The 26,926-nt window shown below is 37.0% G+C and overlaps 2 protein-coding genes across 4 annotated transcripts in view; one reads left to right on the top strand and one right to left on the bottom strand.

Moving 5' to 3' along the window:
* Positions 1-12,488: 12,488 nt before the first annotated feature.
* On the bottom strand, positions 12,489-26,205 carry ARL6IP6 (ARF like GTPase 6 interacting protein 6). Of its 2 annotated transcripts, none has more exons than XM_087881886.1 (5): positions 25,387-26,205; positions 24,851-24,965; positions 20,519-20,569; positions 18,253-18,385; positions 12,489-13,724 (listed from the first exon to the last, which is right to left on the bottom strand). In XM_087881886.1, exons 1-5 carry the CDS (start codon positions 25,411-25,413, stop codon positions 13,631-13,633), a joined length of 420 nt encoding a protein of 139 aa, XP_087738012.1. In that variant the 5' UTR covers positions 25,414-26,205; the 3' UTR covers positions 12,489-13,630. The 2 variants fall into 2 exon arrangements, with proteins under 2 accessions (XP_087738012.1, XP_034281085.2); XM_034425194.3 differs by having other exon boundaries at positions 25,057-25,438.
* Positions 25,444-26,926, top strand: part of PRPF40A (pre-mRNA processing factor 40A) — a 43,581-nt gene continuing 42,098 nt past the window's right edge. Inside the window, exon 1 of one of the 2 annotated variants that reach the window (XM_034425181.3) lies at positions 25,444-26,267. In XM_034425181.3, the coding sequence (XP_034281072.1) occupies positions 25,860-26,267 (408 nt within the window). In that variant the 5' untranslated portion in view covers positions 25,444-25,859. The remainder of the gene's footprint in view (positions 26,268-26,926) is intronic. The other variant, XM_087881884.1, reaches the window with a different exon arrangement.

Below are 26,926 nucleotides of genomic sequence, written 5' to 3'. Positions count from 1 at the left end.
TTCTAACCACTGCACCACCATGGCTCCTATGAATGATATGAACATATGAATGATCGTCCTGAACTATGGAAAACTTTGTTTCTAATATTCAAACAAGACAACCTAGAAAACCCTGTTAACTACTGCCAAATCTCTCTTCTTTCTTTGGTTTACAAGTTCTTTACTCAAGTTATACGGAACAAAATAGAGGAAAAATTTAGATGGACATCATTCATGAAAGTAACCTAGTTTTTGCAAAGGATACTCAACCATTGACTTCTTCACACAATTAACTTGCTGATAGAACAAATAAAAGATATTCACATACCTCTCATACATACTTAAGGTCACTCATTATGAAAATGCATTTGACATAGAAATACACGCAAAGGTAAATGCTTAAAAATAATCAAGGCCTATGAAATTAGACTTGACACAAACTTGACATCATTCATTTTCAGTTCACCAATGACACTGTCATAATCCATCATAATATCCAAGAAGACAAACAGAGTCTAAATAACTTCAATATTGCCAATAAAGCAGCTGACCTGAAAGTTAACAGAAAATCAGCTGTAGCTTCCAATGTAAATGGCTGATTGAAGATGTCTTTGCAAATGAGCAGAGACAATGATCATTGTGAAGAATGAATGACCAGCAAGTAGACCAGATCTTCAAGCTCTCAGGAAAACAAGAGAATAAGCAATTGCCCATGAGTGGTCTGAATGGCAGAGACTAAAACAGCAGTTTCCTGGAGGTTTGAGTGCCAGGAGCCAAGGGAGATGACATCTTTATTCTCAGCAGCAGCTGAGCTTTAATAAGGACACTAAACCAGAAAAACTCACTTTGTAATCACATTCAGAAATGTTCAGTTCAAACACTTTATAGATATTAGAGAGAAAACCATAAAATGACAAGCTTAATTTGACATCTGGTGAGATTTACCTCTTTTTTTTTGGATTATTTAAAATAATATACAATGGGCAAAAAGAAAAAGGATTTTGATCTAAGAAAGTTTTAAACAGACTGGGAGGCCAGTGAAGCTTTGAATATTAAAAAAAAAAGATTTAAAAAATATTTTTAAAAAAAGATTTAAAAAACAAGTACATAATTAAATAATGTGGAAAACAACTGAAGTATTAAACACTTCTATCAATTGTGGCTTGATGGTTGCAAATGAACACTAGAGGGAACCAAAGGACTAAACAGAAAAGAATTTTAAAAATGATTTGTTCCCTTAAATTTTTAAAAACTTTTTAATAATTTTAATAACTAACATATCAGAAAGATGTACAGATATCAATGGATAATTTTTTTAGTAGATGAAATTACTTTTTTTTTTTAACTAACATAAGATATTATAGAACAGGGGTCTCCAACCTTGGCAACTTTAAGCCTGGCGGACTTTAACTCCCAGAATTCCCAGCAAGCTGGCTGGGGAATTTTGGGAGTTGAAGTCCACCAGGCTTAAAGTTGCCAAGGTTGGAGACCCCTGTTATAGAAGACAACAAAATTGATATTACCCAAATGGGAATACAAAAGACAAGATCTGATCTGAACAAGAAATCCTGGATGATGCCTCTTTGTGGGATTTATAAAATAGGCTGGTGATAGTTTGCAAAACTCCTCTTGAATTGATGAAACATCAAATCAATGTACATTAAAATAATGTAAATGTTAAGATTGTGAAAAACAAAACAAAAAAGGATATTTGATCAGATACACATCCTTTTTGTGAGTAATTTTGGTTATTTAAAAATTAAAAATATTTTTTCTTTCAATGAATGTGCATTATTTGTTCATATGGCTACTAAGTTGCTAGGACATACAGTATTTAAGATGTTTGAACCTATCTATTTAATAAATGGAACTATTCAGTGTTTCCTTTGGCCTAGGAGCACTATGTAAAAAATACTGAGACATTAAACGTCCTATGAGCCAAGAAAGTTTATACTACTATAGCTCTCATGTCTTTTTGCAATCTTTAATTGAGTGAAACAGTGCATCGTGGGGCAACAATTTTTAAATCAAGGTATCTCAAATGGACAAACTTAAAAAATGCATCCAAACTTCAGGACCATTACTCCTGTGGTATTGAAATCTCAAAGATCTTCAGACCAGTTCCATTCATAAATTTATAGCTGCTGCTGCTGCTGTATCACCACAGTTAGCTATGTTCAAGTGATTGTGATTTTTGACTACACTTCTCAGAAATCCATAGGTTGCATGGAGCAAGGAAAAGACCCTATGTCCAATCGCTTGATGGGAAGGCCTGACTGGCAAGTGACAATTGAAATGTCCTACTCATAGGAATACTAAACTATCCAAGGATCTCTCTATGTTCGTTGTATAATGTTTCAACCAAATGTTATCTGGCATTTTCAGTTAGACATTACCTACTAAATGTATTTTCATGTAGAAGGGGAGATGCCATTTATTATCCTTTTTATATCAATGAAAATATCAAAAGCACAAGGTAGACATCTCTTCCATGTTAAAGAAGAATGCCTGTGTGGGTATGTACTTGTGACAAACCAAAAAAAGTGCAGTGGGTTTTACTTTTGGCTTCATAATAAAATACAATTTGCATTTCAGCATAGCTTAGATCAAATAGCCCTAGAGAACAGAAATTCATAATGAAAAGGCAAATGCTTTGCTGCCTGTTTAAGCTTTGGATATTGGGAAAAGATCATTTCCAAGGGCAACCTGGAAGATAAGTCATAAGTTTATTTGTCAAGCATATATAAGATAACAGGTAAAAGTATAAACATAATTTGAATACATGAAAAGAGTAAGTAAAAAAGGAATATTAGGACAGGGATGGTAGGCATGCTGGTGTATATCTGTAGAAATCACATTTCCTACAGAATAAATTTGTTGCTGTTAGTTTGTATTAGTATAGAAGCATATTTAAACCTGCATTTTCTTTCTTTGAGAAGAATAGTGAATGAGTGCCTCAAAATAATCCCAAGCAAGAATGACAGTTGGAATGAAAAAGACAACAAAAACAACACTTATTCTCATTTAATTTGCAAAATGTGCCACACAAAGCAATGGAAACTGTCAAAATATATTATTTGTTCCATTTTCCAAGCTTTTCAAGACAATCAGTATGTGCTCACATGTGTGCAATTACTGAAATGCAAATTAAAAGTAGCAACACTGTTTAAAATCAAATAATGTTAAAGTTGCATTACTTAATTCTTATCACAACAAAAATAATACAAAAAATAGCAATCCCTTAAAAGTTTAATCAGTGTTCCACACTGCCTCCTATGTTGTTATAATGTTTTAAATATCTACTTACAAAATGAAAAGTTTGCATGTAAATTGATTTTCTTTGTTAACAGAGCATAATTAAATTCATTCAACTTTCTCCAGATGTTTACATACTGTATATCAGATTTCTAGGCAAACACAATGTAATAGTTATCTCATATGTTCTCCGGAGATATAAATTAAAGGAGTTTGCAACTACTGTATACTTAAAAACACAAAGTATCTGCAAATCAAAGTATGAAAATAGATTTCATTATCCTAAATTATGTTATATTTCCCTTAAGGTGCAAAGTGTCTGCATATAATTAACATTTTTTATTTAAGGAAAGGTAATGTATATCACTCTTATCATAAAGAGTGATATACTTCTTTTTAATTGTAAAACAACCAATAAATTTCCCAAGGTTGTAATGCTGACTTGTCTTCCAGTCAGAGTGGATAAATCAGTGGCACCAGCACTTAAGAATGGTAGAAAAAAAGTAGGATTTCAAAGTAGTCTGAAGTGTAATAGATTGGCATCTATTGAATCTATGGAAAAAATGGTTTTAGTTTCTCCTGGGGGGGGGGAATGGAACAGCAGTTTGTCCTGGCAGATGTTTCTGATTGAGGGTATTTTGAAAGAGCCAGGGTGATCACAATAAGTATGGCAAACAGTCAAAAATATGTGTGCTGAAGTTCAAGTAGATGTAAAAGGAGTAGTAATACAGTTCCAAAGGTGCTTTTCCAAAAGGCACTGGACTTTCTTGGTTTTTTCCTTGAAAATGTTTTGCTTCTCATCCAAGAAGCTTCCTTAGTTCTAACTTTAGAACTTGAAAAGCTAAACATTTTCAACGAAAAAAACCAGAAAGCCTAGTGCCTTTTGGAAAAGCACCTTTGGGACAACCATGACTGGGATGATTGAGAATCTCCATATGGCATAGTAATACTAGTAATAATAACAATAGTAAACTCCTAGCTTTACATATATACAGATAGGGTGACTGAGAAAGCATTTAGAGGTAATGGTAAAATTACATATTATGTACCTCTTTCATGTTACTCAGAAAACGCTTCTAAGATATTCATCTGATATTAAATATAAGAAAACCATAGCTAGAATAGCTAGATATAGATCTTTTGAGTAATGTATTTCAAGAACTTATTAGTTAACAATGTCTCATTTTAGATAGTCCAAGAGAAATCAGTGGGATTAAGAGAACTGTAGGAATTATAAATTCACTGGCATTGTGATTTAAGTCTATCAGTAGTGGTAGCAGCAAACCACATGAGGGTTATAAATAGTAGATACCTTTTGTGTTTCGTTTACAAGTAAAATTAAAGATGGGGTTATATTAAAAAAGCCTATTATATCTGTTTTCTATTAATTCTTCTTATAAGACTCTGGGCAGAAGTGGGATGTTGTTTACAGAACATGCAGCTGGTATTAATATAATTTTCTTTTGTTTGCTTTAAGTTTCAAAGAGCAACACCTAGCACCATAAAATGTGTAAGATATGAGATAGGCACAGATAAACAATTGGGAAATAAATGATAATCTATATACTTGGCTACCCAATTCTGTTTCATTAGTATTTCATTTAACAGAACTGCTATGAAAATTAAAGCCGCAAAGCAATTTTTATTTTCTGCTAGCTTTAAGGAAATCCCCAGAATATTGAAAATGTGCTCGCTTTGACTATTTTTTAACAAGTTTACAGGATTTTAAGAAAATGTCTACTGTACCAGCTAAGGCTTTCAGAATAGATATCACATATTAAGAAAATGCTCATTTATTTTTCTTACATGATAATTTGGAATATGGCAGGTCAGTTGCATGTAATGGTTAAAGGCCCCGGCTAGAAACTGGAAGACCATGAATTCTATGAATAAGATATATACATTGGTTACTAATTTTGGATGTTTTTTTATATTCCAGAAATAAAAAGATATAAAAAAACATGGATCTTATTTCTCTTTTTTTTCATTTTTCTTCTTTTATGATTAATGTATTTTAAATATTATAATATAGGATTATTTTTTAATTATACAACTAACTAGTACATTTTGCTGCTCTGGTTTATTAAACTTCACCATTTTTTTTTTTAAAAAAGATGACTTACTGTATTAATTATATCTTATCAATATGGTTTGGGGTTTTTTACAAAGTTTTAAGTTTTTAGTGTCTTCACAGAAACTTGGTTATTGTATAGATTGGAAAAAGAATAATTCAATAGTTTATGTAAACAGACATAAAATACTGATGCAAGACACTGCTAGTCCTTGTCTTATGACACAACTGAGCCCAACATTTATGTTGCTAAGCAAGACAGTTGAGTTCTGCCTCATTTTACAACCTTTCTTGCCACAATTGTTAAATGAATCACTGCAGTTGTTAAGTTAGTAACATGGTTAACTGAATTTGATTGTCAGAAGATTGCAAAAGGTGATCACATGACCCCGGGACATTGCAACCATCATAAATATGACTGTTGTCAAGCATCTGAATTTTGATCACATCAGTGTGGGAACGCTGCAATGGTCATAAGTGTGAAAAACAGACGTACGTCCCTTTTTTCAGTGTCATTGTAAGTTTGAATACTAAACAAAGTGTTGTAAGGACTACTTGTATTCAAAGCCTTATTTCACTGATTACATTATATTACACTCTGGCTCCAAGACTAGTACACATCCCATCCCATTTGAATCTTGCCACTCTCCTATGAAACAGCTAAGCCTAAATGGCATGAATTCAAATCCCACCTTAGCCAAGAAAGCTGCCTGGATGACCTTGGGCCAGTCCCTCTCTCTTCACCCAACTCACCTCACAGGGTGGGGAAAAAAGGAAGAAGTAGTGTTGGATAAGTTCTCCATCTTGAGCTGTAAAAAGGCGAGATATAAATAAATAATAAGCTTCCTAGTTTGAGGTGTTGTACCAGGATTGGGAAGATTTAATTTGACTTATGAAACCTTTATGAAACCTTATGAAACCTTTATTTATGAAAGATCCCCAAGTGACTTTGGCCCAGTCATCCAGACCAGGCTTTCTCTTGTCCTAGTCTGACGCTGAATGCTATTACAATATCTTTCAGAGTAGGCATTTCAAGAGCAGGGATAAAAAATCTGCCTGGTTCTCCAACCACAGAGGACTGTTTTTCTCCAAGCAATGGCTCAGAATGATGCTTCACTCCAACTCTGGCACTCTTTCCCTTTCTTTGAAGACATCTCAAGCATAGATTATTTTATAGGCAGCATGGGAGCATATCAAAGTCTCACATTGCTGATCTCAGTACCTGAATAGTAGGTAGAAGACTGATGTTCTGCCTCAGGTCCCCCTAGAGATAAACATTTGGGTGAGACAAGATTATGCTGCCATGAATGCTGAGCAAAGTACACCTCTTAGGCAAAATCTTATTGAAAGGTACAAACCACAATAACTTTAGTGGCAATTATGCCACTTCTGCCTTTAGGCATTTTTTCAGTTGCTTTGGCTTTTTCTTCCTTTTTCATAATTCAAGGCTTTACCCCTTATACTTCCTCATTACAGTGAAGAAACAGAAAGCATTCTGAGCACAAATGTTGTACGGCCGCAAATAAAATTGAAAGGAAGAACAGATAAATCATAGCTTAGAATCTAATTTCTATCACAGGCGTCACTCCAGTAAAGTGGTGTGCTTTCAAGATAAGCCATTTTGCAAATCTGAGAGGAAAAAAAAACATTTTAAAAAGCAAAAACTTTAATGATTATCTTAAACCACAATCCCAAAGCTACATTAGCTAAATAGCATATGCTACAGAATAAAAATACTAAGCAATGAACCCTTCTCTCAGGTCACAAGCATTTTGCCCAACTCTTTAGTTAAACATGTTTATTCCTAACATGACAGAGGAAGTGCTTGTTCTAGAAAGAGGACAAGGGAGTAGATAAGAAGTCTTTTAATCTTTGCTTTATAAAATAAATCATATTTTTAAAAAAACATTTCCACTTCTTTTCTTCTCTAAGGCAGCAGGAAGCAAACTGAAGTGTTCCAAAATGTATTGGTCATCATTCCTTACTATTGTGTTAGCTGAAACTTATGGAATAAGTAGTGCAAAATATCTACAGAACACGTGTCTACCTTTGTTTTATACTTTGGATGCAGTAAGCAATCTGCAGATCACATATGACCCAACTTAATTTGCAGACCTCTAGCATGCTAAGAGTATGACATTTGATTAATTTAATTTTCAAGTCTGCTATAAAGTATGTTAAATTACGTTATATAACAACATAACATGTTGTTATATAACATGTTATTATATAATAATACTGAATATTTTCCTGCAAAAATGATTCTGCAAAGTTAGTGAGCTGTTCAAAACATGCAAACCTCATTGCTTAGATTTTACAGATGCCCATGTAATGCCCTTTGTATCAATGGTGAAATCCAATTTTTTTTGCCGGTTCTGTGGGCGTGGCTTGGTGGGCGTGGCTTGGTGGGCATGGCAGGGGAAGGATACTGCAAAACCTCCATTCCCACCCCACTCCAGGGGAAGGATACTGCAAAATCCCCATTCCCTCCCCAGTCCAGGGGAAAAAGAGGTACATAATGTGCACAGTGGTGAAATCCAAATTTTTTTACTACCGGTTCTTGGGCATGGCTTGGTGGGCGTGGTGTGGCTTGGTGGGTGTGGCTTGGGCATGGGAGGGGAAGGATACTGCAAAATCTCCATTCCCTCCCCACTCCTGGGGGAAGGATACTGCAAAATCTCCATTCCCACCCCACTCTGGGGCCAGCCAGATGTGGTATTTGCCGGTTCTCCAAACTACTCAAAATTTCCGCTACCGGTTCTCCGAACTGCTCAAAATTTCTGCTACCGGTTCTCCAGAACCTGCTGGATTTCACCCCTGCTTTGTATTAACAAAAGGAAGAGACTGACAATGCATGGTTAGAATTTTTGAGTATATAGATTTTTTGTATTGCCGCTCAGGAAAGCTTTGATTTTACTTTATTTATATACTTCCTTTCATTCTGGACTTCAGAGTGGTGTATAAAATAATCCTTTTTTTTTTTTTTTTTTTTTTGGTGGCTACAATACTGTGAGTGGTTGAGCTAAGACACCGGACCAAAATCACCTAGTATGCTTCTGTGCTTAGGTGACATTAAAACCTAAGTTTCCCTGCTTCTAGCCCAAACTTTAGCCACAATCACATACTGGTTCTGAAATGGCTTAGATCAGGGGTGATCTTATCTTTGCTATCAGTTTGCAATGGGATCGCATGCGCGTGCTTGCTTCGCTCACAGGCGCACCAAGCTTCTGCGCAGATCGCCTATGACATCTGGGGTGGTAAGCGGAGCCTCCCGCTGGTTTTACTACCGGTTCTTGTGAACCGGTCTGAACCGGGGGCAACCCACCTCCGTAGTGCCGTTGAATAAGGCATTAAGAGCTAAGCCCAACGTTTACTTTTTCATAATAATAAAAGCTAACCATTTCTGTAACAACAAATCTAGATCACAGTTTCATCTTTTTCCACTCAAGTACAAAGTCCAGAAATGGTTTCCAAGTCAGACCTTCTTTTAAAATGCAGGTTAATTTGCTTCTACCTTGTTCCCTCCCTGACAGCAGCAAAGGAGAAATAACATTAAGAGCAAAAATGCTGCGAAGCCCCCTTCTGCAACCTTCCAGAGAGCTAAAGGGATGACAGCCAAGTTAAATAGTTTGAGACCTGAAGGCCAAAGGTAAACAACCACCAATATTATAACCCAAGTGGTATAATAATAAAATGCCAAATTAAGCCCTAGAAGCATTATGCCAAACTCCTGCTCAAGACATAAATGTAAATTTATAATGAACTAAATGCCATATGGTTTTATGAGGTCAGGGGAGGTGGGACTGGTAGGTGAAAGGGTTTGCCTTCCAGCTGATCTTGATTCCTGGCACTACACGGACAATTCCATAGTTTTTAAAAACTGAATATTTTTCAGATGTGGTTTGCTATGGACTTCTTTGTAAGGCTGAGGGACAATGACTGTCATAATCAATCAGTTGGCTTTGTGCCTAAGGTAGGGCTAGAACTCCCAGTTGCCACATTTTAGGCTGGTATTTAAACCATTTAAATCACTACAGCACACTAAACTGGCTTTCAAAAAGCCACAGATACTATGGTATTAATATATCCTAACATATGTTTATTAAGTTATTCAGTCAGACTCACTAACTATTTAATATAAAACAGCTTCTATTTGGACAATTATGCAATTTAATGTTTCTAGGTCAATAAAGTAATATAAAAGCCAGAACAAAGCTCAATTGTATTTCTTAGAAAAGTAATTATCTACACTATTCCAATTGTTTTAGTATATGCTTTGGTACATATCCAAAGGAATTCATGCAAGTTAATAATCTGAATATTTTTTTAAAAAAAAACACCAAATACTTTAAAATAAAAGATTTTTCTCCAAGTAAGTAGTATACTTAACAACTGAGATTAAAAGTACATAGGAAGTCCTGGTAATAATAAATCTATAGAAAACATTTCTAACATATGCTTCATTTGAATGGGAATAATTGATTCATGAACATTATTTTATTCAGATACCAAGTATTACCTATAGTTGCTGCTTTACTTACCTTGGCTATATAAATGCCTTTTCTTTTGTTGTGTGAATTTATTTGGGAAAAAAAGATAAGAACTGCTCTAAACCTATTTTATTTCAAACTTTGCTTTTATCACATTCTCTACTATAAAAAACATATCTGTTTTTTACTATAAAAAACATATCTATGCATAGATACATATGGCTAATATAACATAGAAAATATCAAGTAGTGCACACACGAACATGAGAAGTCCAAAGAGAAATTTGGAATATACATATAAGCTTATTTTTAAAAATCTCAAATTTGGATTTCATTTTTTAAGCAAGTGCAGATTAATGTGCTTTAAAATCTTTAGACTTCCTACTAATTGAGGAAGGACCAGTCTGAAAGTCTTGCATATTTGTTCTTTGCTTTCTATCCAAGGACAGTCCTCCATCTCTTCTTCTATATTCCTTCAGGCCACTACACAAAATTTGATTATATTTCTTTATATTTCTCTGGTTGCTGGCAAAGTGTCCAGGTAACACTGAAATACTCTTCTTTAACTAACATTTTTCATGGAATGTGTTAACATTTAATTAGCTATCCACACCATAATTCCTCAAATCTCCCGATTCCTGTCACTGCAGTTCCCTTTTCTTCATGCAACATGGATCAGGAAAGCAAAGAGCTATAGAACTAATTATCCTGGGTTTTCTAATAATTAATCACACTTATATACCTTTCCACAAGCAATTCAGTATGGTGTTCAGGGTTCTTTCTCCTCCAACAGCTGTATTATCCTCTCAAGAACAATCTTGAGAGCTAAACCCATGCAGGCATTATCAATCTACAGCTCTTCTGGGAGGTAATCCCCATTCCCACTGACATCATTTGAATATCTCTATGCATAGTGGATTCCACAAAAGCCAAGCCCTGCCTTGTGTGGAAGTCAAATTGCTTTCCAGCAAATAAGAGGTTCCTGCTGAATTTGCAAGTGCTCCAAGGAAGCAAACGTCATTAGAATTATGGGATTAGAAGACAATTTGAATAAGCAAATGCTGAGAACTCCAGCTTGACGGGGCTTGAACAAAGCATTCACCACTGTTCCAAAACTACACAGAGAGATTCAAGGTTGCATTGAGAGCCAGCTTGGTGTAGTAGTTAATGTGCCAGGCTAGGAACTAAGAGAATGAGTTCTAATGCAGCCTTGGGCATGAAAACCAGTTGGGTGATTTTGGACCGATCATTTTCTCTGAGCCCAACTCACCTCACAAGGTTGTTGTTCTGGGGAAAAATGAAGGACAAAGGAATATTAGGTATGTTTGCCGCCTTGAGCTATTTATAAAAAAGAATAAAGGTGGGACCAAAACCAACCAACCAAACAATAGATCATTGAAGTTGGGTCTTCCAGTCCTAGTACAATCCTTTAATAACTACGGTACGATTGCTGCACATGAAAAGTGCTAGCCAGATTGAGAATTAAGCTTAAAAAGCAATGCCTTCCTTCAAGGGATAAGGATGCATTGAGAAGAGGATGCAATTTCACAATGAGCTGTGATGAAATTTAATCAAATAATTTAAGTAAAAAACTTATGCCTATTTTATAATGGAAGAAAAATTGCAGAGGGGGGAGAGAGAGAGAGAGAATAATCAAAGAAATACAAAAGCCCAATTGTAGCTCCACTGCATTCCAAGATTGCACTGCGAAGGCTAAGTGGCCCAATGGTCAAATTTTGGAAGCATTAATTTCTAGCTATAGAAGAAAAAAAAACTCCTGGGAAGTAGAGCACTTCTATTTTTGCCTAACACCTAATCCCAAATTATGCTGCTGAAGTTTGATTCCAACAGCACAATTTGGATCATTTTGCTGAGAGCATTAGAGTGCTTTTGAAAGAACAGAAATGGGAAACTGATTCCAACTGAGAGGCTTCATTTGCCGTTCCTACATTTAACCTCCAAAACATTAACTAACCTGGCCAAAACATTCATCCGTGACTCTTTCTGAGCCCACAACCAATCCTCCTTGAGAGCAAAAACTGATTTAAGAATAGTTTAAAATAATTCAATTATTTGCTCATTGTAGACACCGGAAAATTAAAATAGTTGATAAATATTACAATTGTGCTTTGCTATTCATCAAATGGATTATTATCCTGCCTTCTTAATACAAATGTTTTTGCATGCTGTGTTATTAGTTTTGTGGAGAAAAACATACCAACAAAGAAGTATAAAACAAAGGGTTTTTTTTAAATAAATTTTTACTGTATAATCAAAATATAATGATATCATATGACATTGCTTAAGAACCAGAAAGAAATTAAACTAACATTTTAGATCCAAACTCATTGATGGAAGAATAATCAATAAGAGGAGTGAGCCTTTCAGTTCCTGCAGATACTGATACATTCTTGTAGCTGCTGAAATTTTGTTCGTGATAGTTAATGAATCTCTAGCACAGATTTTTGGTGAGTTCAAGGTATAAGGGGAAAAGACCTTACATCCATCAAAAGTAAACTGGTTTCAACCAAATATGTTTTCAACCCTTCCTTATGTTGAAAGAGAATAAACAGGTTTACATTGAATTAATTTCACTACAAAACGCTTAAATCACTCATTAAATTTTCCTATTGTTCTAATGTGCAACAGGAACTTAGTATTTTAGAAATAATCATAATTCAACACATACATGATTTTTTTCTGTGTCAATACATTTTAATAAGAACATGTACATCTTTAAAGTAAAGGTAAAGGTTCCCCTTGCGCATATGTGCTAGTCGTTCCCAACTCTAGGGGGTAATGCTCATCTCCATTTCAAAGCTGAAGAGCCAGCGCTGTCTGAAGACGTCTCCGTGGTCATGTGGCCAGCATGACTAAACGCCAAAGGCGCATGGAACACTGTTATCTTCCCACCAAAAGTGGTCCCTATTTTTCTACTTGCATTTTTTACATGCTTTCAAACTGCTAGGTTGGCAGAAGCTAGGACAAGTAATGGGAGCTCACCTCATTACATGGCACTAGGGATTCGAACTGCTGAACTGCCAACCTTTCGATCGACAAACTCAGTGTTTTAGCCACTGAGCCACCACGTCCCTTGTACATCTTTACTTATTACAAATAATGTAGAGTTCAATTTTTTCATTTTGCCTTATCAACTATAAGTACCTTAATTTTTAATTATTTTTAAACACCACAAAATACCAATTTAGCATCCAAGAACACCAATCTATTTAGACAATAATTTTCATTGTTTCCCGTAATTTCTAGTCCATGGTAGTCTAGAAATGAGGCTACTCTAATACAAAGTATTTGAAGCATAAAGGCTGGGAAGGCAGAAGGGTTAATACTGCATATTGAATACACACATGGGAAAATACCACTTCAAATCATTGTATCAATGAAAAAAAAACCCTTTCAAAGCAATTTAAGCTCAATACATGACCTCCGTTAATGAATAATATATAAAAAAATCTAATTCCAGTAAATAAAACACTTTGAATTACTTAGTATATAGAACAAATCCAATAAGTTGTTGCTATATATACGAGGCATATTTTTAAATTTATTTAATGGTATACAAAAAATACTGCAGGAACATCTTCAGAATTAAACATCACCATTCATTCTTAGTCGAGCCTGTCAAGTGGAATCTGAAAATGGTTCCTTAAATGCGTGGGTTGACTTTCCTTGTCAAATTCCATCAGTTCATGTGTTTTAGTATTTTCCCTTGTTTTAAACAAAACAAATGGGAAGTGTAGCAAATACCATTTTGTGTACAAATGGCTGCCTGGTTGGTTTCAAGGGCTATATTCTGAAATACAGATTTAAAAGCAGATTATAAAAGATACCAGGCTATAGTGAAAGCTGCCACGATTCCATTCAATATAGCCATACTATAGCCCATATGAAAAGAGTGTCCAGTCAGTCGCCTGAAAAGAAAAGAAGATCAATTAATTGATTAACAGATTAGAGAGGACAGATATTTCAAGCCATGAAACATTTTACATAGATAAACTGGCTTCATTTTAATACTTACTATATTCTAATATGTATCTGCCTCTGAACACAGTAATACCATCTAGTGAGCTGCCCTTGTATACAAACTTTTGCATTTAGTCACCACCTAAGATCTGCACCAATGTCCTATATGGAGATCTCATGCACACCCCACTAGCCAGCCTTATAAACCATTATGGCAAATATTGCAGATAAATTTCTTACGTAGTGTTAAAAATGTTTGTGTAAAAGTTTTTGGGTGAAACATGCTGCCATATCCCAATCAAACAGGATTTGGATAATAAGGAATTGTGGAGGAATGAGCTCACAATAAGTTTTAAGACCGCCCAAATTATACAACTAATTTTTAGGCATATGTTTGTTCCAACATAGACCGGCAACTAGCCTAAAAATGTTTTTTTCATTATTTTAAACCGATCACTACACAATATAGTCAGTGTATGAAAACACTAATAAATATTACTTAACTTGACATGTTTAGACTTACTGTATATGTTTGTCTATTCGTATGTACCAACACATACAATGAAAACTACACATAAAAATATGCTATTCTTGGCAGAAGTATAGACACTGTTTGCCACTGCCTTCTTTTGGAATATGCAAAATAACATGAAAGCTTGGAGTTTGCAAAAAGCACCTGAAGGACTCTCAGACTGTGAGGAACAGGATTCTCTGGTCTGATGATTGAACTGTTTAGCCTCAATGCTAAACATTATGTCTGGATGAAACCAGGCACCGCTCATCACCTCCCAATATCATCCCAACAGTGAAGCATGGTGGTGGCAGCATTAGGACCTCAAGCTGGGTGAAGGTTCCCTTTCAACATGACAACGATGCTAAGCACACAGCCAAGACAACGCAGGAGTGGCTTAGGGACAACTCTGTGAATGTCCTAGAGTGGCCCAGCCAGAGCCCTGACTTGACCACTATTGAGCATCTCTGGAGGGACCTGAAAATGGATGTCCACTGACGGTCGCCATCCAACCTGACTGAGCTTGAGAAGATTTGCAAGGAGGAATGGCAGAAAATCTCCTTTGCAGATGTGCAAAGCTTGTCATGCCATATCCAAAAGGACTCGAGGCTGTAATTGCTGCCAAAGGTGCTTCAACAAAGTGTTGAATGAAGGGTCTGAATACCTATGCCAATATGATTTTTCAGTTTTTTTAAAATAGATTTACAGACATTTCTAAAAATCTATTTTCCCTTTGTCATTATGGGGTACTGAGTATAGATTAATGAGGAAAAAAAATGAATTTCGTCAACTGTAGAACAAGGCTACAGCATAACAAAATTGACAGAAGTGAAGGGGGTCTGGATACTTTCTGAAAGCACTGTATTTTTTTTTAATTCTTAAGTATAGCCTACAACCAGGCACTCCATAGTGGCCTCCCATTTCAGTTATAACTAAATCTAACTGTTTAACATCCAAGATCAACAAAGTCTCTAGCTGTAAGATATGTATTATATTTTGATAATAAAAATAACAATGAATTCAAACTCAACTGATTGAATTCTGATTGGCTTATTAAGATCTATTATATATGGATTTTACATCTTTTTTATAATATTTTTACATTTTCTGGAATTCTCAAGAAAAGAATTTTATACTTTGGGTTGTAAAAAATTATGCTACAATACACTCTGCTGGCCAACTCCTGAAACTGCTTAATTTGTTGTCTTAGTATACGAATGTGAACATTGCTCCTAATACAAAAGCCAACAAAGGGCCATTTCTATTAGATAAAAGCAAATTATTGAACTTATTTAAAAAGTAAATTTGTGGTCCATTCATTCTTAAACCTTATTTTCTTGCTTTACCACACCTTTAAGTACTTCGTGATTTACCCATAATAATCATGTTCATTTCTTTTGACAAATACAATTCCTTACAATACACTATATATTACACACATATTTTTCTGCCATCATTTCCACTTAATTTTTTTCCTTCTTTAAGGGACACAAATTAATCAGCTTATTCTGTTGTTGTTTTTTGCAACAACAAAAATTATAAATTACATTGTTTATATTACAGCCATTTTTTATCAAATATAATTGTGCGGCCTTCAAGAAATTTATTTTTAGATTTAGATTTTTAAAAAAATACTTAAATTTCAAAGAAAAAATAAAATATGTAATAAAAATTAGGGGAAAAAATAAAAAAGAGGAGACATTTAAAAGTGTGAGAAAAGAAAGAAAAAATAAAAAAGACTTTCAACTTTCCTTAGTACAGATACAAATATATCATCGGTAAATCATCTCTTATTCTAAGTTAACCATAATATAACCATCATCTAACCCTAATAGCATTTACAATATGTTTACAATCTTAAACAAATCTAATTATCCAGTCATTAATTCAAAAATTCATCATTATCAAGATAAATTATAAAAATAATCAATAATTTAAAAATAAATCTAAACAAAATCTTAAAATAACCAAAGTAGTTAATTTCAAGGTCTCCATCAATTCATTTTTCCAAATCTACTCTTTAGTCTCTAATTTTTACATTTCTTTCATCTCTCTGTATTATAGTGCCTCATTGATAAAATCCTAACAAAAAACTGATTCCCACATTTCCTCCATTCTATTCATCCATCATAGCAAAAAAAGTTCTAATCTCAATGACACAACTGTCTCTATATTTTTTTACAAAAATCTCATTAAACCTTAAGATTCAGATTTCACGATGCTTCATACAATCTATCTAAGCTGCACTGCAAATCATTCAGGTTCTCAGATAACAGCATGTCATCTGTATACGGGTATGTAATGCTGTGAATATACAAGCATTCACTTCTTTAACCAGGATGCTTCTGATGGCACAAGCATTCCCTATATACATTTATCCAAAAATACATTAAATCGAGGAGACATCACGCAACACAGACTTGTTCTTTAAGCAGCATTGAACCATTTGCTAAGCATTTCATTTAACTTTATGTCTGGTTATTCCTTTCATATATTTCTCTTATAAGCCTTCAAAAACATTTATCATACTTTTCTAAATCAGCAAATGATCTGCTGGGTAGAATAGTCTGCTTCCTCCCATAAAACTATATTTCATTCATTAAATTCTGCTCATAGTAAGTTATCATAGTCTTTCAATTAGATTTATGCCAAATAGCTTTCCAAATACCCTTAAACTTCTGTCATGCACACATGCAGCCTTTAAAGACAGATTAAACAAGTTGCACAGCCACTCCACAAGCAAATTACAGGTAGTCCTCGACTTACAACCACAATTGAGCCCAATTTCTGTTGATGAGACACTTGTTAAGTTAATTTTGCCCCATTTTATGACTTTTCTTGCCACAGTTGTTAAGTGAATCACTGCAACTGTTAAGTTAGTAACATGGCTGTTAAGTGAATCTGGCTTCCCTCTTGACTTTACTTCTCAGAAGGTCACACAAAGGGATTGCATGACCCCGAGACATTGCAAATCGTCATAAATATGAACCAATCACCAAACATCTAAATGTTGCTCACAGGACCATAGGGCTAGTGCAATGTTTGTAAGTGTGAAAAACAGACATGTCACTTTTTTCAGTGCCGTTCTAACTTTGAACTGTCACTAAACAAACTGTTGTAAATAGAGGACTACCTGTTTATTGACATTTTAACATTTAACACAATATTTTAACATTTCTCCAGCTACATGATTACACCTTCAGCATTACAAGTTTTCAACATTCTCATAGCATTATAACTTTTAATTCTTCCGTTTTCTTCAACTGAGTTTACAGTATTCATTTCAATCTGACATTATTAGCCTTTCTACAAAAAATTCTAAAACTCTCCTCAAAGATTTCTTAGCTTCAGTTTATCCCATATAATTTTTTCACTTTAATTTTTAATTCTATGCATGGAGTTGGACATCGCTTCTTTGTTTATTCATCCAATTAAAAAAACATTTTTATTTCCAAATAAATTGCTGTATTTTTCTGCCTATTTTGATGCTAATCATTCTTCAATCTCTTTGGCTATACCACTAGCACATATCTTTCTCACCTTTTTTGCAGCAATATTTCACATATTTTCCTTATTCATAGACTCTTTTACTTCATCCTTCTATTAAACATTTTTTTACATCTGCCCTATCAGTACAGTTCCTTGAATCTTAATTTATGCTTGTTACTTTTTTTCCTCTAACATTGCAAGTCACAGTCTTCCATATTTATAGTCATCACTAGATGAGCCAGTAGATAATGTTCTCCATTGCCATTGTGACTTGCCAATCAAAGTTTTTACAATCAAATTTTTACAACTTTTACAAAGTTTTTAATAACAATAAAAAGTATAAATTAACCAAGAAAACTCCTCAGTATTGCAGGAGATCATGTGAAAACGTAGCATGCATATTGTATCAATTTCTTATGGCAGATTTTTAAGCCCAATATCCATTCACATTTGATACTTTCTAAACCGATACTCACTTAAATCGTGCAGGTGAGAGTGGAGTAGGAGGAAACATTCCTGGTTCAAATGAATCAAAATAGATAACTGTCCAGGAAAAACTGCAACACGACAGCCCAGTCATCATGGCTAGAACAAGAATACTCCAAAATCCTTATGGAAGAAAAACTCAACTGTAAACAAGGAAGACTAGAATGTTTTGGATGTAAATACATACACTGATTCAGAGGATTTTAAAGATCAATATGCAATTGAAACAAGAAGGTTATTTTCTTGGGATAGATGGACAAACAGCTGGAAAAAGTCAAGGATCTTTGTTTTTATATAAGATAACTGAAGTGAGATTATTATAGGCACAAAGATGGAAAGATTTGGCACCACTCAGAATAGAGGAACGGTTAGTAATGATGATGGAACCTGCAGAAATGATTAAATTTATTTCCTTGACCAGAGAAAAAACATCTATGTTCATTGGTGAATGAAAACCCCTGATAGTCTTTTTGCATGATACAGAAAAAAATGAACTGATGACTTATAAGTAAAATAGATTGCAGAAAAAAGATAGTTTTTTGATAATTAAAGAATAAAAGGTAATTTTGTATTTGTATTTGTATTTATAATTGCTGTAAAGAAAATAAGAAACTACTTCTAATTCTTTCCATTCATTCTTTTTGCACATTTAGCTTTTACAGGTAATCCCCAGGTTACCAGCGTTCCCTTAGCAAATGTTCAAAGTTACGCGATAAGCACCCCCTAGCATTCATGAACAAGTTTCGAAACTACACATCCTGCAGCACCACAGCAGTTGTTCGCCCTTACAAACAACTCAGAGGCTCTGCAATATTCGTCCTGCACTTTGCCAGCCAAAATGGAGGTTTGGAGGGGCAGTCCTGTCCCTCTGACGCTCTGTTCAGGCCTCTGGAAGCCTTACCCAGCACATTGCAGGCCGAATTGGAGCGTTGGAGGACACTCCATTTTGGCCTACAATGTGCTGGGCGAGGCCTGCACAGGCCTAAATGAAACTGCACAGGAGTGCACGCAGCTGAGAGACTGGAGAGGAGACTGCTTGCTGGATCTTTGCACAGTAAGTGACCCGGCGCGGCAGGTTGGAGGGGGAAGCAATTGTGGGGAGTATGAGGTATTTCATTGGGTCGGGGAGGCCTGGGGTGGTCTTAGGCAGGTGGCCTCTTCCACATGGCCTTCCCCACCGAAATACCTCTTGTGTACTTAACGAGCCTCACATTCGATTAGCGTTCAAGGTACGAGATTCACTTCCACAAATCCTTGGGTTACGAATGGAATGGAGAGGCCACATTCCATTCCTAACTTGAGGACTACCTGTACTTTCTTTTTTCTCCCTTTTCTTTATATTAGTTCTTGCTAGCTTTTAAGTCCTTTTTTGAATTTTTTAAAATAAAAATTATGTAAATCATGAAATCTCAAAATTACAACTTCAGCATTAACATACGGTATGCAAAATGCTGAATTCAAAATACCCCATTTTAAGTTAGAAAAAGCTGGACCAGTATGTCTGGAAGTGTCCCAAGCTCACAACTTTCCTCTGTTTCAAAAAGAGGTCATCTTGACCTTGAACACACTTCTGATATGCAATTTCAAATGTGCATATCCCTAACAAAAATGCCCGAATTCTACCACCAAGAAATAACAACTACCTGGAATAAACCAAAAAGTTAATAGACTTATATCATGTCCAAGGAAAAAACACAACATAACCCAAAATATATTTAGTTAGTCTCTTACTTATACTGGACCTGCCTCTATTTAACTGTTTTTAGGATTGCAGTCATGATTACTGTGTTTGCACTTTACTTTTTCAACTTATTGATCTGTAGAAAGTGTTCATCAATTTAAATAGAGAAATGGAGTGGGTAGAATAAAGTCTATACATAAAACTCTCAAACTCTTATGACTGCCAGCATACTTGGTGGATATTACACAATTTGATACAATTTGAAATTTAAATGTTTTTGTATGAGGAACCCCATCTATTCTACTCTCATAAAAATATTACTAGATATAGAACAATAATATATGCTTTATTTTTAATAATTCTTATTAAAGATTACAATTAGAAAACAAAAAGTAACTACAAAAAATCAAATTTGTAGGTAAGAAAGCCGATCAGTTATAGGTATTTTAATGATACAGCAGCATACATTAATTTATGAATGAATTGCAAAATGTTTCATTTCTGTCAAAAGGAATACCCACCAAATATAAGGAAATTGTCAGAATTCCAAAATGAAGTTACAAAATAAGCCTCACCTAAAATGCTGGTTTCTGTACTATCCATTTTCTCTTTTTCATGTCCTGGATCTGTAAATAAAAAAAGTTTATTTTTACTTTAATTTTTAAAATTTAAAATGTTTAAAGAATTTTAAAATTTACAAGGAATTTTAAATCAAGCCAATTATTATGGAATGGGAGACAAGAGATCCACAACAGTTTTCCTACTAAACGAGCTTTCAGTTTAATATTCAGTGAAAAGCATTGAGTTATATTTTGAAAATTCAAAGCCTTTATTGTCATTGTACATCATGTATACAATAAAAACAAAGAAAAAACAACAAAAAAAGCTGTAATTAATTTTTTCTGCTATTGTGTGTCACTTAAGCTAGTTGACTATGATCTCTGTAGTAAGTCATAGTAATGTGAAGAAATATTACTGGATATCAAACATATGTTTATTTTTAATAATTTTTGATTATTATAGTTGCAATTAGGAAACAAACACGAACTACAAAAAAATATAAAAATAAAAAGTCTCTGCTGCTGAAAAACAACCCCACAGCACGATGCTGCCACTACCATGCTTCATTCACTGTTAGGATGATGTTGGGGCAGGTAATTAGCAGTGCCTGCTTTCCTCCAGACATAACATTTAGAATTGAGCCAAACAGTTCAATTTTAGTTTCATCAGATTAGAGAATCTTGTTCCTCACAATCTGAGAGTCCTACAGGTGCTTTTTGGCAAACTCCAAGCGGGCTTTCATGTGCTTTGCACTGAGGAGAAGCTTCTGTCTAGCCTCTCTGCCATAAAGCCCAGATCGGTGAAGAGCTGCAGTGATAGTTGTTCTTCTGGAACTCTGTCCCATCTCCACACAGCATCTCTGGAGCTCAGTCAGAGGGACCATCAGGTTCTTGATCACTTCTCTTACTAAGGCCTTCTCCCCCAATTGCTGAGTTTGACTGGGTGACGAGCTCTTGGAAAAGTCCTGGTTGTGCTTAGCTACTTCCATTTGAGAATTATGGAGGCCACTGTGCTCTTAGAAACCTTCAGTGCGGCAGAAAGTTTATTGTAACCTTCTCCAGATCTGTGCCTTGCAATAATCCTGTCTCTGAACTCTGCGGGCAGTTCTTTTGACTTCATGGCTTTTGCTCTGCTATAGTATGTATTGTCAGCTGTGAGGCCTTCTCTAGAGAGATGTGTGCCTTTCCAAATCATGTCCAATCAATTTAATTTACCACAGGTCGACTCCAATCAAAGTGCAGAAACATGTCACAAGTGGTCAAGAGAATTGGGAAAAACCAGAGCTAAATTTCAAGTGTTGTTGCAAAGGATCTGAATACTTATACCAATGTGATATTTCAGTTTTTTCTTTTTAATAAATTTACAGACATTTTGAAAATACTGTTTTCACTTTATCATTATGGGGTACACAGTGTAGATTAATGAGGAAAACATGAATTCCAACAGCTGTAGAATCAGGCTACAGTACAACAAAATTGACTAAAGTGAAGGGGGTCTGAGTAGTTTTGGAATGCACTGTATATATAAAGATATAGGGATATGTGTGTGTGTATGTATGTGTAATGTGCATAGATGTGTTATGTAAACTTGTTTTTCCCAAAATAAGACAGATTACCGCAGCTACAAGGCGAGGCAGAGGGGTGGAGCTGCCCCATGCAACCTGCACCGTCTTACCTCAGAGCCCCCACAGCCAGCCCATTCACGCCCTGACACCTGTCTCGCCTTGTGGCTGTGGCACTGGTGCCTCACTCAGCCTCCTGCTCCGTTGCAGCTGTGAGCAAGCAGAAGAAGTGGGCTGCAGGCCACGTGGGCTCCTGCTAGACATGGCTGCCAGTGCTGCCACCGCAAGGCAGTTGTCAGGGCATGGATGGTCTGGCTGCAGGGGCCCTGAAGTAAGCTGGTGTGGGGCAGTTCTACCCCCACCCCTGCCTTGCCTCACCTCGTGTTGGCAGCACCACGAGCAACCAGATGGCATGGATGGGTGGCAGGCTGTGCACTGTAGGCTTTTAAATAGGGTTTATTTTGTGGGTAGCGCTTATATTAACTTCACACATAAAAATCATACTAGGGCTTATTTTTGGGATAGCTCTTATTTTGGGGGAAACACGGTATGGGTATGGATATACATTTTCTTTTGAGAGCAAGAATTTCATTTTTAATGTGTGCCACTGTGCTCAGACTAAAAAAAAATGACAATAACGTTTATGCTAATATTAAAAGATTAAATTATTGCTAATATTAAATTAGCAATAATTTAATTATTATTTAAATAATTAATAATTTATAATATAATAAATTAATATAATATATAGTATAATATAATTAAATTATAATAATTTAATAATTAGAAATATTAAATATTAAAAGATTAAATTTATGCTAATATTAAAAGATTCAACATTGATTTCCTTTAGGAAACAGCTAAGAATCTATCTCTAGCATAGGTTTCCGGTCATCACTCCAAATAGACCTAACGCTAATCCTAAACATAGATTAATTTTCATTTGCAATTGGATTTTCTAACAAATTTTACTGTGGTCCATAAAGAAAAACCTGTCAACTTTGTTTCATTTGAAAAATTCTAGGAATCTACTCTAGCACTAATTTCTGGACCTAACTCTAAGTAGACCTAACTAACTTTTGTTTCATTTGGTTGGAAATGTGTTTTTACCATGTATTTTACTGCGGTTCACAAAAAAAAAATAAAAAAATCAGAAGTCAATGTCACTTTCCTGAAAATACGACTCAGAAGATATGCCTAGCAATAGTTTTTGGTCACGACACCAAGACCTAAGCCTAACCATAACCCAAGATTCATTATACTTGAAAATAGGATTTTCCCATGTGTTTTACTGTGGACTATGAAGAGCACTAGAGCAAAAGATGTCAATGTCGCTTTCCTTAGAAAATCTTTAAGAATCTATCCCGAGAGTAGTTTTCAACAATGACCATATGTAAACCTAATCCTAAACCTAACACTGACCATAGATTGTCAAAAGTAGGATTTTCCAATGTATTTTCCTTGATCCAAAAAAAACCTCAGAATAAAAAGCTTGTCAACTATCCTTTCCTTCAAAAACCTTGAGAGTCTACCCATATCATTACTTTTTGACCATGTAGATCTAATCTTAAGCCTAACCAATATTCATTTTCAATTGAAAATCAACAAGTAGGAATGAAAAAAACTGTCAAAGTTCCTTCCTTCAAAAACCGTAAGGAATTTATCCCAAGCGTTAGTTTTTGGCCATGACACCGAGTAGACTTAAACCTAACCCTAACCCTAACCTAATTCATATTAATTCAAATGGGATTTTCCCATTTATTTTACTGCTGTCCACAAGCAAATCAGAATGAAAAGCTGTCAACTTTCCTTTCCTTTAAAAACTTCGAGGAATCTATCCCAAGCATTCGTTTTTGGCCATGACACCAAGTAGACCAAAACCTAACTCTAGCCGTAAATTCTACTTGGTTTACAGCTCTTTGTTCTGGCTTTTCTGTGGACCACAATAAAATACATGGAAAATCCCTTTTGAATTAATATGAATTTACGGTTAGGGCTAGGGTTAGGATTAGATCTACTTGGTGTCATGGCCAACAACTAATGCATGGGATGGATTCCTTGAGGTTTTTGAAGGAAAGTTGACAGCTTTTCATTCTGAGTTCTTTGTGGATCACAGTAAAATATATCAGAAAATCCCTTTTGAATTAATAAGAATTTAGGGTTATGGCTAGGGTTAGATCTACTTGGTTAGGGTTAAGGTTAGGGTTGACAGCTCTTCGTTTTGACTTTTCTGTGGCTAAGGTTAGGGTTAGGTCTACTTGGTGTCATGGCCAAAAACTAATGCTTGGGACAGATTCCTCGAGGTTTTTGAAGGAAAGGAAAGTTGACAGCTTTTCATTCGGATTTGTTTGTGGACCACGGTAAAATACCTGGGAAAATCCAATTGCCAATGAAAACGAATCTAGGGCTGGAGTTGTGGTTGGAAGCTAATGCTAGGGACAGATTCCTATTGGTTTTAGAACGAAAGAAAAGTTGACAACTGTGGATTTGGAGTTGTTTGTGCACCACTTTAAAATACATGGGAAAATTCCATGGCCAAGAAACTGAAACTAGGGTTAGATCTTCTTGGAGTCATGCCCAACAATTAATGCTAGGGATAGATCCTTGGAGGTTTTTCTAAGTATAGCAACTTTGACAGCTTCTCTTTTTGAGTTGTTTTTGGACCCCAGGAAAATACATTGGAAAATCCCATGGCCAATGAAACTGCATCTAGGGTTAGGGTTAAGGTTAGGTCTACCTTGCCCTGTTTGGGGAAGGGGAGCCGTTCTCTCCCGCCCTGCCTCACCTCGCAGCGCCAGGCAAGCGATGGCTATCAGGAGCGCCAGCAAGGCAACCATCGCCAGGCAACAGAGCACCGAACAGGTCCTGCTCGGCCACTTACTCCCCGCGGCTTCGGAGCCCTGTCAAAAAATAAATAAATAAAATTTCAAAGCCCTCCGTGAACTCCGCCTGACGTCTCAACCAGCCCCCTTCACCTCTGCCCTAACTAACCGCAGCAACTGCATGACGCGTCTCCATGGCAGTGGAATATTTGCTTCTTGGGGGGGCAGAAAGGCGGGAAGAAAGCCTTCCAAAGAGCCTTTGATCGAACTTGATGCGGCAGCGGCGGTAGCAGAAGCGAAGACCCGCTTGCTTTTCCGAACGCCGCTGTCTCCCGCCTAGCCACGCCCACCGTCTGAGCTCGGAACTCCCATGCTGCCCTGTTCCATTTAGGGAAACTCAGCGTACGCGCGTGGGTCGGGCTCTACCTTCCCTTCGTCGCCACGTTCCTTTTATTTTATTTATTGTTTTCCCGCCTGGTTTTACGGCCAGAAATGGTACCTCTCGGCTTTCCGTAGCTCCGCCCATCAACCTCCGTCGCTCGGAGCGAGCTGTTTTCCCAGCGTCCTCTGCGGTGCGCGCGTCTCTCTTTTCCCCCTCCTCGCCTCCATTCCGGCTCCTACTGCCCCCCTCCCCACCCCGCACGCACACACACACACACACACACACACACACACACACTCCAATCTTGGCCGTTCGCCCGCCTTCGGCGAGAGGAGAAGCAGAAGCCCCTCCCCTACCGGCGTGAGGTTTTGTTCTTTCCCCCTCCGGCCGCGTGCGCGGTGATCCCACCTCGCAGACTTCCGACCAGTAACCCCTCCTCTCTTCCCCCCCCCTCCCGCACCCGCGTCCCCGGTCCGGTCTCCCTTCCCTTCTTCTCTGTTCGGTTTCCGGCTAACGGTCTCCCCTCGGATCTCGGCGGAACTAAGCAGCGCCGGCTCGGCGGAGCCAGGCCTGCGCCAGGGGGGAAAGCGATGTCAGGTGGAGACTCGGCGGCCGCCGCGGCCTCTCCTCAGCCGTTGCCCTTCTCGCTGCCCAAGCCTCCCCCCCTGATGCAGCTCAACCCCGGCGAAGGCGTGCGCCCTGTGGGAGCTCCCGGGCCGGAACAGTCGCCGAAAAGCGCCCGCATGGGAGGCCGGCCGGACTGGCCTGCCGGGAAGCCCGTCAGTCTTCTGGCACCTCTCCTTCCTCCGCGCGGGGAACCCGAACCGCTCCTTCCCTTCGGGCCGTCCTCTCGCCAGCCTCTCCGCGGGAGGCTCCTCGGCAGGGGCGGCGGCGGCGGTAACAGTGCGGGCAGCGGGAGCCTCCTCAACCCTGCGATGAGGCTGGGCGGCGGCGGGGGAGGAACCGGCGGCGGCGGCATGGGCCGAGATGCTGTTATGGTAGGTGGGCGGGCGATTTTTATTTTTATTTTATTTTTGGTGTGAGGGAAAGGGGGGGTGGGTGGGAGGCGAAAGTTAAGTTTCACGCTTTTGCTTCGGTTTCAGCTCCCGTCCCAAATTTCATAACCGTGAAGTGAAATTTTTAAAAAAACAAAAACACCCTCATTTGAAGGTGAGGAGAGGGAGTCATTTGGCCTCATTTGAAAGTGAGGACGCAGTCTAGTCGCAAGGGACTCTTGAATTACTCTCCACTCCTGGAGTCTGCCTTGGCTGCAATTTTTCCCCTCAGAGTTTATAAGTGCAGGTATTCGAATGGGAAACGGTAGGCTGGGTGGTCTTGGGCACAGGTTTTTAGACCCTTTAGCATCCAGCCCGTATGGGAGGTTTAGCTAATGCCTGAACGCTGGATGAACGTTAAACTTGTTGCTTGATATCTATGGAGATTCTACAAGTCATCCAGGTCATGGTTGTCCCAAAGGTGCTTCCCCCCCCACCCCTCAAGAGGTGACTGGACTTTCTGGTTTTCCTTTGAAGACCTTTCGCTTCTCATCCAAGAAGCTTCTTCAGCTCTGAAGTGAAGCAACTTCTTGGATGACAAGCGAAATGGGAAGAAGCACCTTGATCATCAGTCTGTCAAATTGGCTTTCTTTTCCCTGCAC

Source organism: Pantherophis guttatus, chromosome 1 (genome assembly GCF_059756535.1).
Source record: "Pantherophis guttatus breed Tessera chromosome 1, ASM5975653v1, whole genome shotgun sequence".
NCBI classification, from domain to species: Eukaryota; Metazoa; Chordata; class Lepidosauria; order Squamata; family Colubridae; genus Pantherophis; species Pantherophis guttatus.
This window is presented reverse-complemented; position numbering and strand designations above follow the sequence as displayed.

What these genes read in the sequence shown, in the direction of transcription:
- ARL6IP6 (XM_087881886.1), bottom strand. Translation starts at nt 25,413, where the DNA reads ATGGGCGGAGCTACGGAAAGCCGAGAG. An exon ending in CGCTTGCCTGGCGCTGCGAG is followed by an intron (nt 20,570 to 24,850) that starts GTGAGGCAGGGC and finishes TTTTATTTACAG; the next exon opens with ATCCAGGACATGAAAAAGAG. An exon ending in TACAGAAACCAGCATTTTAG is followed by an intron (nt 18,386 to 20,518) that starts GTGAGGCTTATT and finishes TTCTTCCATAAG; the next exon opens with GATTTTGGAGTATTCTTGTT.